Source organism: Drosophila gunungcola, chromosome 3R (assembly GCF_025200985.1).
Source record: "Drosophila gunungcola strain Sukarami chromosome 3R, Dgunungcola_SK_2, whole genome shotgun sequence".
NCBI classification, from domain to species: Eukaryota; Metazoa; Arthropoda; class Insecta; order Diptera; family Drosophilidae; genus Drosophila; species Drosophila gunungcola.
The window spans coordinates 3,284,722-3,302,790 of NC_069139.1; the positions used below are offsets into that span (position 1 = coordinate 3,284,722).

At 41.0% G+C, this 18,069-nt stretch overlaps 2 protein-coding genes across 2 annotated transcripts in view; both read right to left on the reverse strand.

The window, feature by feature from the left end:
• The window catches only part of LOC128266124 (dynein axonemal heavy chain 10), a 40,727-nt gene extending 28,201 nt beyond the window's left edge, over nt 1-12,526 (reverse strand). The window contains exons 1-15 of the mRNA XM_053002408.1: nt 11,450-12,526; nt 10,297-10,349; nt 10,041-10,164; nt 9,218-9,324; nt 8,223-8,455; nt 7,230-7,360; nt 5,940-6,568; nt 5,201-5,391; nt 4,302-4,896; nt 3,836-4,142; nt 3,379-3,771; nt 2,132-3,014; nt 1,246-1,599; nt 892-1,183; nt 661-819 (exon numbers count right to left, since the gene is read on the reverse strand). Coding sequence (XP_052858368.1) covers nt 661-819; nt 892-1,183; nt 1,246-1,599; nt 2,132-3,014; nt 3,379-3,771; nt 3,836-4,142; nt 4,302-4,896; nt 5,201-5,391; nt 5,940-6,568; nt 7,230-7,360; nt 8,223-8,455; nt 9,218-9,324; nt 10,041-10,164; nt 10,297-10,349; nt 11,450-12,038 — 5,040 coding nt within the window. The 5' untranslated portion in view covers nt 12,039-12,526. The remainder of the gene's footprint in view (nt 1-660; nt 820-891; nt 1,184-1,245; nt 1,600-2,131; nt 3,015-3,378; nt 3,772-3,835; nt 4,143-4,301; nt 4,897-5,200; nt 5,392-5,939; nt 6,569-7,229; nt 7,361-8,222; nt 8,456-9,217; nt 9,325-10,040; nt 10,165-10,296; nt 10,350-11,449) is intronic.
• A 1,628-nt stretch (nt 12,527-14,154) lies between these two features.
• LOC128266127 (uncharacterized) lies at nt 14,155-17,492 on the reverse strand. Its single transcript, XM_053002413.1, has 2 exons — nt 17,301-17,492; nt 14,155-17,233 (listed from the first exon to the last, which is right to left on the reverse strand). Exons 1-2 carry the CDS (start codon nt 17,484-17,486, stop codon nt 14,207-14,209), a joined length of 3,213 nt encoding a protein of 1,070 aa, XP_052858373.1. The 5' UTR covers nt 17,487-17,492; the 3' UTR covers nt 14,155-14,206.
• Between the last annotated feature and the right edge of the window lie 577 nt (nt 17,493-18,069).

Sequence of the window (18,069 nt, forward strand, 5' to 3'; positions counted from 1 at the left end):
AGTCCTGTTGCTGCTGCAGCTGCATTTACGTAACCATTTGTGCGGTGGTTGCGCCAAAAAACGGAAAGCCATTTCCAAAATGGTCCTGGCCAGACCGACCGCCAAATATGCATATGTAAACAGAAATAGAAACAGTGACAGTAGCCTCAGTCCAGCTCGGCTGGGGTTTCGATGGGATTTTTCGTAAAGCTGCTCATTTGAATACACAAATAAGCGAGCCTTGGTTGGCAGACTTAAGCAACTTTCATTAAACGGGGAATAGCTATTAGAAGAATTGAATTAGGATGAAAAAGAGAATAAGCTAATAATAATATTAAACGATTTGTTTGGATATTTATGCCAAAAACAGTCAAGCGTTGTCTTTTATCCAATGAATTTTTCGATTCTTGTCAAATAAAGACGGTAATATAATACCACTGTATAAAAACATAAGTTATAATTTTTTTCATGAATTTATCCTATTGTTTTAATGAAAGTATTTATATTTGCGTAGAAACAGACTAGTGAAGAATATATGTATATACCTTATAGGGTAGAGATTGTCTCATTCAGTGCTTTGCCAACTTTTAAATAAAAAAAAAAAAAAGCGGGGCATAAAAACGAGCGGAGAAACTGAACCAAATCAGCAACATCTACAAGAATGTTTAAGACGATTCTTACCATAATTTTATGCTCACTGAGGATGGTGAAGGTCTCTTGCATTTCGTGTATTTTCTGCTCGTTAGACAGCGTCGTCGACTGAATCGTGGCAATGGTGGTCATGACCAGTTTGAAGTCCTCCAGTTCGCGTGTCGTCTTGTTGAGATTCAAGCCGAGGGTCTGCCACAGATTTGCACAGATTAGTGGGAATGTTTTTGGATGGAGGAATATCTACCAGAGACCGAGACTCACTTTGATTTCGTTTCGCATTGCCCTCATGTTGTCGTTGACATGGCGCAACAGCTCCTCGCCCAGGGTGGTGCACCAATCCTTGGCATGTTGCGTTATGCTCTCCAGCAAGGGCTGCAAATTTATGCGCACACACTTGATGTCCTGGTACTTGCGGGTGTTGGCCAGCGTTTCCACAATGGACGAGTAAAATGTAAATTTCTCATCGATTTCGATGAGCGTCACCTGCTTCTCCAGGAATTTCTGGCAGATGAAGCCCTTCTCAAAGGCCCACAGATTGAAGTACTTGCGGAATCTTTCGGTGTGAAATCGCATAAATTTGGTCATCGTTACCCTTTAAGAGTGAAATAAACTTACTGCGATACGAAACCTCTTGCTTCGTTGGCCACTCGAACGGCCAAATCGTGAATGTTTATGACCAGATCCACAATCGATCTGATCTGGATAACGTCCTCATAGTAGGTATAGTTGTATTTAAACTGTTTACCCATTTCCACGAGAGGACATGCGATACAGGTTCCAGTCATCCAGCGCGTAAAGATTCTCAGCCTTGAGATATAGTCCTTCGTGGCGGTCACAATGGTATTTTGCAGCTCCTGCACTGAAGGTTCCAGAACAATCTCTGACATCAGGAGCACAGCATTCACCTCAAACATGGGTTTGTTCGAGAGCAGACGGTTGATATAGCACTTCAGATTCTGATATGTCATGCTGCAAGAGGAAATTATTATTAACATACATATCTCAAAAACGAAAAAAAAAACAGTTGTAGCGCTAAGGCTTTACATTTGTCAAATACAAAATAGCCAGTTGCAGCGAAAAGAACTAGGACATTAAAAAAAATTTAAAAATTATATAAAAGTACTTGTATTAAATACATTAAAGTAAATTTTGTATTAGAAAATCTCTAAAACTCATTTCCCTGATTTTGCTTTGCGGTGACTAAATTGAGAGTGAACTGGATCATACAAAAAAAAATGTAGCATAAGGTTAATTACTCCATAAACTAAACGTTTTTTTTAAATATTAAAAAAAATTGAATTTGAAAAAAAAGGTAAGCAATTAAAATTTATTTTTTCCATTTAAACTAAACTATACGTTACGCAATGAATTATTTTCATTCAATGACCATATCATTGTCAAATTTGTGCAGATCAACTCGACATTTTAAGGACGCACTATGGATAGTTTACTTCAAAAATATTAAACGAAGACAAATTGTTCAGTTACAATCAGAGCTTACTCAACAATGCACTTGAATGTCTCCTCTTCCCAGTACTCGTAGTATGTTTTCATACGGTCTGATCTGCCCGAAAAAGTGCCCAGCACTAAGCTCTCCAACTTGATCAGTACTGGACCCAGGGAATCGTAAAGCTTCTTCATCTGGGCCGCCTTTCGATTGCGCGACGCCTCCAGAAGTTCAAAATATCCCTGGCAAGGATATATGCCAGAGCCACAGATTTGCTCCGCCTTCTCTTCCGCAGGCACCTCTTTTTCCACTGTGAACATGGTCACAGTCTCGCCAGTGACCGATCTGAACCTTTGGGACGCCTTCCGTGCATCTTGAATGCCAGACGACCTGGCACTGTCGTCTGACGAAGATCTTTTCTCAGCCTTGAGTTCGTCATCAAGGTTGAACAGGTTGAAATTCCTTATCATATCGATGCGGGAGCGCAGGTCCAGGCGAATAAAATTGATTTGGGACACTATGGAGGTGAGCTTTCGCAGCTGCGAGTTGATTTGATCACAGAATTTTCCTATGTTAAAGGATGTCCAGGTGTATCGGCCCACGCCCATCTGAATAAAGAGCTCGGTGTCGTAGATGTGGCCACGCAGGAAGATGACCTCGGACATGGATAGGTTGCTGATGATGGCCCTGTACTTATCGATCACCTCCGTCATCCGTTCGTAGTCCTTGAAGAGCAGGTCTTTCTTCATTATTGCCGTGCGCAGAACAGCGGGTAGTGTGAAGCCCAGGTGCTCGAACTGCTGAGCCTCAAAAAGGACATCGAAAACATCTCGTTTTAAATTGACCACAAAGTCCATGTCATACTCGATGAGGGTCTTGTCCTCTACCAATTCGCGCCAAATGGGCAGCAGATATTGGGACTCGGCGCGCTGCAGCACTGTAAAATAAATGGATAGTGAAAATAAAATAGTGTATAGACTTTAGTATAAGTCAATCTAAAAGTAGTGCCAGCGTCCTTTATCTTTAAATATTCGATATGGTTATATCTCTTATCCAATTCATTCGATGGCTTACTATTTAATTAGATTAGACTTAAAATAATTCAAATAATAAGGAATCCGAACCATTTTATTTTAATAAAATCAACCATTATTTAAATTGGTCTAAATTGATACAGTTTTAAAACGCTAAATTTTATATTTCTAACTTATTTTATAGTTTAAAATGCTTTTGTAATTTGCATGTAATTATGTTTTCTTTGTCATAATTTGTTGATAAATTAATAGATTTTAAATACTTACATTCGCAGGTCCTTACACAGTGCTTATCCATGGCCGTCACATCCTTGGGCTTCTTCTCCTTGACCATTCTAATAAAGGCCGTGCAATTTTGCAGTTGAACATTGGCTTTTCGCGTATTGCTAACCATCCACATGATCATGGCCACCAGCACGGTCAACCGGTTTATGCGGCACATGAGCCTCTTTTGAGACGTGTCGCCCACCACCAAGGCTTCATCTTCTGACGAGGAGCTTTGATCCGTTCCCGCCGACTCGGCCAAACTGTAGGTACTTAAAGCTTCCGATTGCACAGGCATTAGACTTGATTTCGTGGGCGACAAGCGTCTGGAACTGCTCATTTGCAGTTCACGCGGCTTGGCCTTCAGGGTTTGAACGGCATCCGAAATATAGGACACTGTAAGGGAAAAGGTTAATTTGCTTTTAGATGTCAATAGCATTTTATATTGGTTTAATCCTACTTGTGGTGTCCTTGCATATGCGAATCCTAAGAACGGTCGAACGGTTCGTGGTGTTCACCAAGTACGTGGCATTCTGTATGAAGTTCTCGAAGAGCACCTTTTCAAACTGGAACATTACGGTCATCAGCTCAAAGTACTGCTTAAAAGAGCTGCGCTTTAGGAAGCTGTTCTTGATCGCCGGCTCATCCTCCACTTTCTTGAATGCCAGCACCGAGGTCTTGAGTTTCTTGCCAAGCAACCTAGCCCAGAATATGGCGCTTATTTTGGCCGGCTGGTGCTTGGCCATGGGCGGGGATTTTTTTAATTTCTAGGGGTAGGAATAAAATTTTGGGAAGGGTGAAAAATATATTAAATTTATTGTGAGGTTTCTATGTGGCTATTCCCCAAAATGAGTTTATATCAAACCCCCTCTGTTTGTATATATAATTCCAAAGTTTTTATTTCTAAAAATAAAATCTAAACCTACCGTGAAAACGCGTTCTACTGCATTTATCTCCGTGACAAAGAAGCGCAGTAGGTTCTCATGTTTGGTGGACACAAACTCCTGGAGGCCAGCTCTCGTATCGATATTCATGGCATTGACGACCAGGTCCAGACCCTTCTCCGAAGATAAGAGCGAGTTTATGCTCTGGTCGATCACATTCTTGGCCTCGTTCTCCACGATGTCCAGTCGCTTGTTGAACATCTCCAGTGAGTACTCCCAGTTTTCCCAATTTCCCGGCCTGAACATGTCATAGTCGACGCTCTTTATCAAATCGTCTAGCATGCGATACACCTTGCGCATAAGGTTGTCCACAATCGAGGGATCCGCAATGCAGGCCTTCAGGCGATGTCCAAACAGATTCTCGTACTGGACAAACACTCTGCCCACATAGGCAATGTCCACGGCCACGCGATGAATGTGGTTGACCTCATTAAAGAGTGCCACGCTGTCGAACTCCCAGCGGGATCCGGCCCCAGAATCCTCGATGTGCTGGCGGCTGAGCTTGTAGGCCTGTTTCCAGCAGCGCAGCAGATTGGCGCAGTTTGTGGCCGTGTCGTAGGTGTAGGTCGCTGAGAACCTGCCAAAGGGGGAACCAATTTCGTTTAGAGAATACTTAACGAATCAATTAACTTATAAAATATCGAATATAAACATGACTATAGGAAGAATGTGTTTAATTTTATATGTAACAACAAAATTAACAATAATATATGTATATACAATTTATCTTATCAAGAGTGTGTAAAAATTCATGACAAGCCATTTACATTTATGCGATATATATCGTATATGATTCGTCACGCACATCTCACACACGTGCGCACCTCTAGTAGATTCACAAATAAAAGTTTCTCGTTGCACTTGGCATTGCATTCACTTACTTGAATATGTTCTCGAAGTTGATGATGCTCTTCACCTTCTGGACGAACACATTCGAGATCTGACAGAGCAGCACCTGCATCTCGGGATCACGGCAAAAGTGGCTGGACATGGTCCAGATGTGGCGCAGGCCAACCATTATGTTGGGGATCTGGAGCACCACCATCTTGAAGCTCTCATAGCTGCGCACTTTCTGGTAAGGTTAAGAACACGAAAACAATTAGTCTTTCTATGCATTTCACTTGATTGAACGATTTATAACAAGAAAATTAACGAAGAAAGCCTCTAAAACTTGTTGCCTGTAAGGATTGGGTTACAAAAAGAACTCGCTCTTTTGTGAACCAGTAGTTCTAAAAGCAACTTGCGCCATTAGAGTTGCCACCATGTTCAAAAATTTGGTTTACACTTAAGCATTTTTTTTATCGATCACCGTTGTTTCCGTTTCTGAATATTTGTACATAAGACAACTTTTGTGAACCAAGCTTAGAATTCGCTTCAATTTGAAACTGGTATGTACTATTTATTACCGAGATTAATCAATTTAAAACTTTCCATATTTAAAACCGAAATACTTTATGTAAAGTCCACAGAAGTTACAAGTTGTTGCGGGAAATTCAAAGTGTCGAAAATTAACAAGTAAGTACCTGATACATTGCTATTTCAATACTTTTGTTTTAAATTTTTTTTTTTTTACAGCCGCAACATTCTCCTTCAATAATTATACAATTTGACAATACTTACCTCCAAATAGTCTGTAATGGTTCCCAAATAGTCGGAGTTTTCCTTGGCCAATCTGAAGCGAGCTTCTGTTTTCTCCAGAACGGCATTCCACTCGGCCAAAACCGGTGACTTGTCATCGGCCAGTCGTTGCAGAACAGCCACCACGAATTCGGTTTTCAACTGCTCCAATGTGCCGTACAGCTCCACCTCCATCTTGTGCCAATAACGATGTTCGGCCATCGGCGTAAAATCATCCAGTTTGGCATCCGTCAGCGTCTTCATCGTCTTCTTCAAGTACTTAATCCAACCGTCGACTACTTCCTCCAACTGCTGTTGGCTGTAGGTGATCACCAGGTCCAGTCTTTTCGGGTCCACGGGCACCCGGATAATGGCATCCTCGAACTCGGTCTCCTCTTGGCCAGGCAGAATGTACGATGAGGGCAGGCTGAAGGCCCAGACAATGTGGTTGATGGTCCAGGTGATTTCACTCTGGAACTCCTCGATTTCCTTCAGCAGGCGCCTCTGAATGGGCGTGATTCGCGGGGGCGTGGCCTCCTCGGCAGCGTGCTCCGCCTCCACTTTGGCCTTCGTCTCACTGACCATCTTCTCCCAACGTTGGCCAATCGTCAGCTTTTCAACCTTCACTTCCACTAAAGAGGAATATGGTGTAAGTAAACTTTAATTTTTCTTATTAAATAATATATATATGTATCGTATCATAGGATCATTGATTATTTAGTAAAATATTAAAATGATTTTTAAACATATATATATTTATTCAGGAAAATATAATATAACAAGAATTTACTAAAATCATAAAATACACTTGATATATGTTTTCCGAATTATTTAGAAAACAAACCATATAAGGGGCTATAAAATTAATAATAAGACAATTTAAAAACATTTTACGTTTTTAATTTTAAATGTACAATTATGATATGTACTATCTAAAAGTAAAAACATAAGGAACACATATTAAGCAAATTACAATTTTATTAAGCTAAAAGTATTTCCGATCGTTGGTCTTAAAAATATTTCTGAAATAGAACATAATATGATATACCATAATATTTGACTCAACAAAGTTTTATCCCACGTATTATCCCAATATATATTTTTTAATAATAATAATGAGCAATGGGGATTTAATTTCAATACATTTAAAAACAAATTTGGAAATCTAATCCAAGTCAACGAAGTGCATTCTTTCCGATGGCAATGACATCTAAAGAATTGAATATACTTCTAACAAAAAAATACTTCAAACTGATAAAAGTTTGTTGGCCTTAGCTAGGAGTATCTACTGACCTTCTTCCTCGGAGGACGACAGTTGTGCCTCGACTTTGTGAGCGTCGCTTTCTTCGTCTTCTTCCGTGGGTTCTGTGTCCGGTTTCTTGGCCTTCGCCTTTTTGGCCGCCGCCTCCTGCTCCTTTTTCTTCCTGCAGTAAAGGATCGGAAGGAGTGGCAAATAAATAAACAAACAAACAAACACAATTAACGGGCCGCCCAGCAGTGTGCAAAATTAACACAAAGCGTGATGAAAGGCTGCTCGCCGATAAGCAAAATGAGCAACAAATGCAAGAACGGCCCGAAAACAAAGCTTAACAAAGGCTTCTCCGCTGGACATGGGCATGGACATGAACCCAACTCCGGATTCTGGATGCTGAATGCTGGATGTGGAATCCCTCTGCGTTGGCATTTTTTAATCTCCCTGGTTACAAAAAAAAAAAAAAAAAAAAAAATAGGCTACCCAAAATGAAAGGGGAGAAATTTAACTGTGGCGGTCAAGTGGCATTCGCGAGGCGGCGGCACGGCAATGAAAGGCCAATGCAAGGATGAATGAGGCGAGGCGCGCCAGGATGTGCCATAAATGCTGCCTGCCTGCCTGCCAAACAAATGGAAAATGGCCAGAAGACAACGGAGAACGGCGCCGTTCCGTTGATGGTACCATGAAATCCGATTAAAAATAAAAATTTCTTATCGGATGCGCTGTAATTTATGTGCGAAAAGGGTTCTGTGCAGAAAAAAAGGCAACTGTGTGGCCGATGGTAACCGTCGATAAGCGCAAAACAAAGGCAAACAGAAAAATTTGCACGAAAAAAAAAAACAGAGGCTTTCCCAGAAATGGGCTGAAAGAAGGCCAACCCAGTAGTATTCACAATCGGAGCTACAGTCACTGCTTCACTCCACTCCACACCACTCCACTCAACTTCAGCTGGAAACCAATAAACTCGGGACCCTGATTTTTGCCCAGCGGAGCAGCGAATGCCGCACTCTGTGCCTTTGTTAAAAGTTAAATACTTTTGTTGTTTAAGCGCTCTCAAACGAAATTCCGATGGTTTGGATAGCTCCAATAGACCCGGTCCCGATTCCTTGGCCTCGCTGGATATATCCTCGCCGGCATCGCCACCTCCTCCTGCTTCTCTGGATGCTCCTCCTCCGGCACCGTTTTGCTGCCCTTCATAACTGTCCATTTGCTGGCCATCCGCAGTGGTCGGTTCGCGAAATTGAAATTGAATGGCGCTCTTGTAGACCTGGGTAGAAAAACAAATCCACATGTACAATGGAGAATGGCGAATGGTGAATGGAATCAAAGATGGAGTGCGGTCTATAGGATTGTAGGACTTTCTAATTGATTCGCCCTCCCGCAAAAAACCGATTCTCCTGGCAACAATTTTCCAATTTATTTTCATGCAAAAGCTAATATTAGGGGGCCAGCAGCGCCCATTCCTCTTTCGAATTTTGTGGACCGCAGAATTCGCAAGGCCGAAAGTCTTGGGTGGCAGAGCCTAATGGAAACCGCAGCCCGTTTTGCGGAGCTATGATGAAGCAATTTGCGTTGGCGGTCAACGCTTAAGGCTCGGTTCAGTAGGCGTGATGGAACCACCCATTCAAACCAGCCACCCATTCAAACCACCCATCGAACCACCCAAAATCCTCTCAACTCGAGGAACAAGTGGTGCAGTCGAGCGGAAAAATCTTGCGGCACAGCGGGCATTTTGATAGATGACTGCCTTGTTTCGGGAATTAATTACAATTCGTCACAACATTTTGTTTTGCGGTCGGAGAGCGAACGGCCTGCAGGACGAAAGGACAACGACGAAGGCTTGAAACAATGAAGAATCGGCTCTTAAAGTCCCTGATTGATTGAACAACGTTTTATGGTGTGTGAAATGAGCGAATCGGGTGCAAATTTGAGTGATTTTGGTGTGGTGATGCGTCTTTTAATGTCCGATTACGGCGGAAGGTATGTGCGGTGGCTCAGAGTTTTGAGCTCCGGAGCTCCGTAGGCTTACCAAGTTGAAGTCATCGCGCAGCGAATTGATGAGTGACCCACGGACAGTGCCAATCAGGAAGTACAGCGGCATTTGTGCGAAGCAAGCCGGTATCTCATCGAACCAGGCTGAAATTGAGAAAGGACATTGAAGTTTACAAATTATAAGGATGACGAAAATAATGGATTAAAGGACATCAAGCACAAAAAACAGCGTGACATTAATTTTAGAAAGTTATGTGTTAAAAATGTTTGATTTATGTAAAACTATAAAACTACTACTCAAGAAATATGAAATTGATAGTTGACCATTCTAACTATTAATTTAATATTTTTTAACAGCTTATCCCTTAACTTTTTTTTACAAATTAAAACTTATATTATTATTCAGTTGAAAAAATGTTTTTTCATAAAAAAAACTACTCAGTTATTAGTTAAAATTATAATATATAGTATTTATTTTGAAATTTTTATTTTATTTGTATATTTAAATGTATACATTTAAGTGCTCTTAATAAGTGTTTTTTTTATAATTAAACATTTTTTTCAGCTGAATAATTTTTTTAGGGAAATCTCTACTATTCTCCGCAATGCCTATATTGGGATACCTATTTTTAAGCGTCAACTTCTATTTATGGGTGATGTTTGTGGATCTTTGTTTGATTTTGTTTAAGTATTATTTTTTTTAAGTAATCCACTCACATATCTCTCTTTTATTTTATTTTGAATTTTGTTTATATCGAAAAGCTATTTGCAGGCTTTAATTGCTATTTATGGGTGTTCTTGTTGATTTTTCTTTAAATTTTGTTCAACTTAATTTTAATTCCTTTTATGGTTCTACTCACGTATCTCTCTTCTGTTCTTCCGCAATATGTATGTGTATTTTATATTTGGATCCAGGTCCTCAGACTCCATCCTCCCGAAGTGGCAGTGTATTTGTGGCGTCTTAACGTACGCTGGTACCAGTTTCTGTAATTGTTTGCACCTTTACTGTCTAGTTTTATGTGTTATCGCATCGATTTTAAAGGTTGGTAAGTCATTTTCAATTTGGACACCCTTCCTTGTGCCTTTCAATTAGGGTTCGTTCAAACAAATGCTCACCTTCACTTCCACGTAGACGGGGACATAGCTGGGCTTCTTCTTTTTCTTGGATCCTTTGGGTGGGAATTTAGGGGTTTTAGGAAGGGAAAAGTGCATTAGTTTGGGGGCACAAAAGTGGGCGTGTCAAAAGCGAGTAAGCGACTGCAGCACCGCGATTACGATTCTGATTGAGATTGATGGGATGGAACAAAGTGCAGCAGGCGGAATTCGCATTGTGGCAAGTTGTGCTCGCCTCCATTTAAATGCAATGAATGAGGCGTCGAAACTTTGCTCTTCTCTTATCTTTGCACCAGGCAATGGAAAATCAAATGAGTAGGATGCCTGGCCTGGCGATTCAAATTAAAAGTTACAAAAGAAATGAATTTTCAGACCGGCGAAACGAAAATGAGCCCCTTAAATATTTATGATGTGAAGTGGGCGGCGCGAATCAAAGTGTGGGCCAAGATTTTCGTTTGATATCAAGTTGGACGGGCTATAAAATTTATGCATCGCCAGAATGGAGAAGACCGGGTGAAATGGAGGCGGAAAAAACTGAAAAACTAAAACTTTTGAAATTAAAATCTTTTTGGACAGAAACAAAGGAAACTCGCGCAATGCATCATCATATTTACCGTTTTCAGTATCTGAGCTGGCTGAAAGTATTATTTATTATTAGGAATTTGTATAATGTGGTTGGGGAAAAAGAAAAGTAATTGCATGCTTTAACCAGGCAAAATACCTAAGAATGGAAAAACTGACACTCGCAGGTATTTAAAATAAAATTTATATACTTTTATATCCCCACAAAATGTAAACATAACATCTTCCTTCCTTTTACTATTTAAATAAATAAACATATTTAATTTAGACCCAATTATAACGATTTCTCATTAAAGTTTTAAAGTACCTTAAAATGCTTGTTTTATTAAAACTAAAGCGTTTGATTTACAGAAAGGCCTAACTTAGAAATCAATAGCTGTTTTCGGATTAAAGGGATAGTTCGGATATTTAGATATTTAAATAAATGATTTTATGATTCAGAAATAAATTTAATGGGAATTACAATTGTTGTTTTTTTGTTTATTTTTTAAACATTTTATATAACTAAAATAAACCATATTTAGGTATAGTACCGGGTATCTGGTTATATATTCAATAATTTATTTTAACTTACGTCGGGATCGCGCTGAGCTCTTTCCGCTTCCGGCGACTGTTGCCTCCTCCTCACCCTCCAGTTCACCTTCTACTTCAGCATCGGTGGTCTCGCCACCCGTGTTGGCCTCCTCGGCATGCTCCTGATCTCCACCAGCGGCTGGTGCTGCCTGATCCTGTCCAGCCTTCTTGCGTCCTTTTGCGGCTGCTCCTGCGGCTCCGGCAGCTTTTCCAGCGGACTTGCCACCTGCCATTCGGGCATCGCCGCCCTTCTTCTTGCCCTTGCCCTTCTTATCGGGCACAGTGGGCGGGGGGCGTGGCACCTCCTCCAGCACCGTTATCTCCTCTTCAATGAGCTTGTCATAGAAGGTGCGCCAAACGAAGAGGACCACAAAGTCCAGATCGTTTTGGGTTTCATAGCGTCGTCGAAAGAAAGCATCCACGGCGGACATGTTTGAGTTCATGGTGGCATTCACATACTTGGGCTCGAAAACACCCAGCAGATTGGAAATAATCGTCTTTAGCCAGACAACGCGCGGCTCATCATTGCTGAAGTTTTCGGGCGGGGCATCAACACTTCCCGTCGCGGATTCGAATTGGGTTTGCGACATTGTGGTTGGGCTACCACTTATTTGAATAGGTCCTTCAAAGTGGGTGGCGGTGGCGTGGCTCCTTTACTTGCTCTCTTTTTTGGTTGTTCGGCTGCCACGTCGGCGTCTTCGCGCGGCTGCACATCAAACGTTTGCCTTGATTTCGCAGGGTTTCCCCTGCCAGAATACCTTCTCTCTGGATGCCGCACCCAACTTTCCGTTTTTGTTGCTCTTTCAATCAATTTCAACTGGTTTCGTTTCCGCCTAGCGTATTTACTGTTGGGCGCCGTCTGCAAATCCTTTTGTGTATCCCAGGACAACAGTTGCGGCTGCAGCCACCGCGATGGCCAACTCCAACGCCAGCCAACCCAAAAACCGAATATGAATGCCGCCTTCGAATGCTGCCTCTGGCCCACACAGGTATACACAATTTGTTAACAACGTTTGATGAAAGCCACTACTTCCATGTTCCTGACGAAAATATACAGCAGGTTTACTTTGATTCTCGTTTAAAGACGTCGAATAATAGTGGCGTTGTTTAAAATGTTTATGTTGCTTGTTTTGATTCCACTTCCCCGGTTATGCGTTTGGTTTCCTTGACTAGTTGTTGTTAGGGTAAAAAACACCCAACAACACTGGGAAAATTAATAAAGAAGAATGGGAAGAATAATAAAAAATGTTTTGATAAAAAAAAATTGTGCCAGAGAATCAAAAAACTTTTGATTCTTAAAACAAAAAGAAATCTTCGCATGTTTGATAAAAACACTTCAATCAGACATCCATCTATAGAGCGTGAGATACTAGGTTCGAATCCCAGTCATAAGATTTTCTTTAATTTGTTTTTACAAACAGTTTGTGTATTTAGTAGCAAGAAATTTTGATCTACTAATTTTGATAAATTTTTTAAGCCAATTATTTTAGTTTCCATGAATTTTTACTTGTACTTAAGTACAACACTGGCATGGTTTGTGTAGAGTTCTTATTTAATTTAAGAACTTTTGCTCGGAAAATAAGAAATATCGACAACGAGCAGATTTGAAACTCGGCTCCCTTTCAAGTCCATTCTTTTTAAAACCAATGAATCTGTGGTTTTTTCCTTAGTGTAACACCCACTACTGCCGATTTAATGTAATTTTCTGTTGCCCTTTCCCGGTGGTTGGTTACCTGTCAGCCACACTTGCATCATGCAACAGTCGAATAGCAATTGTTGAAGGAACGGAACCCTTGGAAGCTCTGCACCTCCTGCCAAGCTATGGTGCGCACGACGTTGCGTAAACAAAACACGCAGCCCTGACTTAATGGCTATGCACATTAGCAACGTGCCAGGGACTTTCCCAGTTGCCAGTTGCACGGGTCTCCGGGTCAAATAGTAGCCCCCGGGAGCCCCTCAATAACTGTATAGGGCCATAAATGGAAATATTTACTCGGCACCGTCAACACGGCAAAGTGAGTGGTCGCCGTAATGGAGTGAGATTGTGGGCTAAGTAAAATTGTGCGAGTGCAAGTGCAAAAGTCAACTTTGCCAGCTCTGAAATTGCCTAACAACCGACTGCCGCCAAAGCTCCTCCTTGATGACTTCACTTAAAGTGCATTCTGGTATTCCCGTTGCTGCCATCAAAGTTGGGCAATCAAAGTTCGCTGCCGATCAAATGTGATTTACAAATCAATTCCATGGGATGTCATTGATTTTTCATTTTTTTTTTTAAGATTTAACTACTTTTCATTTGCCTTGGAAATTCGTTATCTGGCTAATGTGTTTTTAATAGACTGTCACAGGTAAACAGCAAATATCAATATTGTGTTTCGGTTTTTCAAAGAAAAATTTCCTAAATAAATTGGTAATATTTTTTATTTGGTATACAATTAAAAAAAAAGATAGTTAAATTCAAAAAAGTACAATTGTTTTACAATAAAAATAAGAAAGTCTGGAAAATTCAATTATATGACAATCAGATTTCTGATGTAAATTATGAGGGTTTTTTTTTAAGTTAATCACCATATATTATATAAATTGTATACATGTGAAACTTTATATTTCAAATTTATATGTATATCATAGCTTCTAATGCTATGTTAAGAGTATAAGAAACTTATAATGTTAACAGTTACAACTTATGGTTATATTATTTTACGTTTCTCAATGAAATAGTATATTACTTTCATTCTAGAAACTCTTTAAAATTTATAAACTAATCCTTGGCGTTGGTGCCCGCCTTCCATGCGAGGCACTTGGGATCGAGTTCCAGTCTAGGCTTCCTAAACTGCGGCAGCTTGAGGCGAGCTTCGATTATGCTGGGCATAGTGCAAATGACGTTGACGCCTTCAAAGTACTTGATCATTTTCATAACCTGCAGAGCGTAGATGATGTCCTCCTTTAAGAAACCGGTCGATTCGCTGAGTTCCTTGAGGGTAATCTTCTCCGTTAAGGCGTGGTTACTCAACTCTTCGAGAAGGGTGTAGCACCAAAAGCCGCGATAGCAAAGTTGGCCCAAAAACGATAGTGGCTTCTCTGGACCGCCAATGAAGCCCTCCCTGCGAGAGATCACATAGCTCAAGGCGATCAGCAGCTTTCCATAGCCCTTTCGCTGGAATGGCGGTAAAACAAGCAGGCAGGCCACATTGAAGTTCTCCTCCGAGTCCTTATCCCTGGCATAGTAGCCCACAATATGCTCGCCATCCTGATCCTTCACACACATAATGTAAAAGAAGAAAGGAGCGGGATCGTAGAACAAGCCCTTGTATTCCAGGAAAAGCTTGGACAAGAGGCAAAGAAACTGGCAGTAGAGGGTATTCTTGTTGCCATCCACCTCGTAGATAAAGATATCGTCCTTTCGGTAAATTAAGCATCCTGGCGGAGCCCTCTGCTTGCATTCATATAGATGATAGGCGTAGCTTTTCCGCATGCTCATGTACTTCAGGCAAAACTCACAAACGTAGAGGATTGGCACCTTGCCGAACTTACCAGGATAGGGACTACTGTACCAGGTGTCAATCTCGTAACGCCCAAATTGAACTTTTTCAATGTACTTTTTTGTCGTATTCTCGGCTTCCTGTTGTTTTTTCTTATCGATTTTTAGCTCTTGCTCGCTTTGAAGGTTAGTCAACTTCATCTTCTTGGCTGACGAATGTCCTCCAAAGTCCTCCTCCTTTTCCGATATGTGGTGTATGTCCACCCAGGCATCTGGTTTTTTGCCTGCACCCATATAGCGGACATAGTATTCGTCAGCTACATCTGAGTTACTTGATTTTCGAAATTTAAGCAATTGCCCCTGGTGAACGGTGTCATCTTCGCCTAGTATGTAGTATACATCATCGTTAATTTCGATGTTTTCCAAAAGGGGATCACTGGACATATCATTGGAGGATTTATTTACCTCTGGAGAAGGCAGATCAATAAGCTTCTCCTCTTGTTTTTTTTCGATCATGTCCTTTTCGCCTAAGGAAAAAGATATTGGGGCTGGGATCTCCTCCAGAAAATCCTCTTTGGGATTAGGTACAATCGCTGGAGTCTCTGAAATCTCGTGCGGCAATTTGGAGGGTGTACTTTTCTGCAAATTTGGGACATCGTCGTTATCCTTCTCAAGGATGTCTGGAATCTTCCCCTGAGTCGAAAGATCTCCTGAAGTTGGTATATGCTCAATGGCGCCTTCAGAAATCGTCTCCATAAGATCCTCTTTGGGATTAGGCACAATCGGTGGAGTCTCTGGAATCTTCTGGATCAATTTGGGGAGTGTACTTTTCTGTACAATAGGGACATCGTTCTTATTCTCCTCGCAAATGTCTGGAATCTTCTCCTGAGTCGAAAGATCTCCTGAAGTTGGTATATGCTCTATGGCGCCTTCAGAAATCTCCTCCAAAAGATCCTCTTTGGGATTAGGCACAATCGCTGGAGTCTTTGGAATCTCCTGGATCAATTTGAAGGGTGTACCTCCCTGTACAATTGGGACATCGTCGTTATCCTCCTTGCAGATGTCTGGAATCTTCGCCTGTGTCGAAAGATCTCCTGAATTTGGTATATGCTCTATGGCGCCTTCAGAAATCTCCTCCAGAAAATCCTCTTTGGGACTAGGCACAATCGGTGGAGTCTCTGGAATCTTCTGGATCAATTTGGGGAGTGTACTTTTCTGTACAATTGGGACATCGTTCTTATTCTCCTCGCAAATGTCTGGAATCTTCTCCTGAGTCGAAAGATCTCCTGAAGTTGGTATATGCTCTATGGCGCCTTCAGAAATCTCCTCCATAATATCCTCTTTGGGATTAGGCACAATCGCTGGAGTCTTTGGAATCTCCTGGATCAATTTGAAGGGTGTACCTCCCTGTACAATTGGGACATCGTCGTTATCCTCCTTGCAGATGTCTGGAATCTTCGCCTGTGTCGAAAGATCTCCTGAAGTTGGTATATGCTCTATGGCGCCTTCAGAAATCTCCTCCAAAAGATCCTCTTTGGGATTAGGCACAATCGCTGGAGTCTTTGGAATCTCCTGGATCAATTTGAAGGGTGTACCTCCCTGTACAATTGGGACATCGTCGTTATCCTCCTTGCAGATGTCTGGAATCTTCGCCTGTGTCGAAAGATCTCCTGAATTTGGTATATGCTCTATGGCGCCTTCAGATATCTCCTCCAGAAAATCCTCTTTGGGATTAGGCACAATCGGTGGAGTCTCTGGAATCTTCTGCATCAATTTGGTGAGTGTACTTTTCTGTACAATTGGGACATCGTTCTTATTCTCCTCGCAAATGTCTGGAATCTTCTCCTGAGTCGAAAGATCTCCTGAATTTGGTATATGCTCTATGGCGCCTTCGGAAATCTCCTCCAGAAAATCCTCTTTGGGATTAGGCTCAATCGGTGGAGTCTCTGGAATCTTCTGGACCAATTTGGTAGGTGTACTTTTCTGTACAATTGGGACATCGTTCTTATTCTCCTCGCAAATGTCTGGAATCTTCTCCTGAGTCGAAAGATCTCCTGAATTTGGTATATGCTCTATGGCGCCTTCGGAAATCTCCTCCAGAAAATCCTCTTTGGGATTAGGCACAATCGGTGGAGTCTCTGGAATCTTCTGGATCAATTTGGTGGGTGTACTCTTCTGTACAATTGGGACATCGTTCTTATTCTCCTCGCAGATGCCTGGAATCTTCATCTGAGCCGAAAGATCCCCTGAAGTTGGTATATCATCTATGGCGCCTTCAGAAATTTGAGACGTCTCTGTTAACTCGATCTGGTGAAATACGTTAATAAATTTTAAAAACATTTATATTTTCGAGATTTGTCTCTCTAGAACTCACCGTTTCCCATGCGGTTTGACTGTCAGAAGTATTATTATCATTAAGGTCCATTTGCTTCTCTTGAATTCTGATCAAGGAAAGAGCTGCCAATACGGACGGCACATCATCCACAGATTCAGGCATATTTTCATCATGATCCTCTTGGTTCTTTTCCTGCTCAATTGGATTATTCTCCTGCTCTGCCATGGCTAAAAATTCTTATTACGTATTTCTACCTTTTAAAAAACGTGCTTTAAAGTTGTTTAGTGATGACACTTGTGGCGTGATATCGATGGGTTGTATCGATAATTACCAAAAATTGCAAACGTGCAAAGCCTTTCGAATAACAGGGCTGCCAGATAGTTTAAATAAAAATATATCTCAACAGGATTCTGGCATAACATATTTTTAAATTAAAACAAAAATTTGATTATAAATATTTGAATTTAGAATAACACTTTTCTTATTTTGGTCTTAAAAAAAATTATTTTTGAGAAAGAATACTTTTTTTTTTAGGTGTCGCGGTAAAAAAGGATCTCTACATTTTGAAAGTACGAGCACGTGTTATTGTAGTTGGTTTTCCATCTAATTGCCTAGATTTTGTATCACAATTACGCGGAATGCATAAAAAGCTATCAAAATAAATACAGCAATATTTACAAAAATCTCAATTAGTCAGACTAACCCCTTCCACCCATCTCCTTTTTTTCTCCTTGTGTAGAAAATGTTTGGCGATATTGGCTCAGTGGGGCACGGCACATCCTGGCTACCTTGATCTATCGAAGCCGCC

Excerpts from the sequence above, each read along its gene's own strand:
- LOC128266127 (XM_053002413.1), bottom strand. The coding sequence starts at position 17,486 with ATGGCAGAGCAGGAGAATAATCCAATTGAGCAGGAAAAGAACCAAGAG. Across the intron at positions 17,234-17,300 it reads GTCAAACCGCATGGGAAACG|ATCGAGTTAACAGAGACGTC; the intron begins GTGAGTTCTAGA and ends GTATTTCACCAG.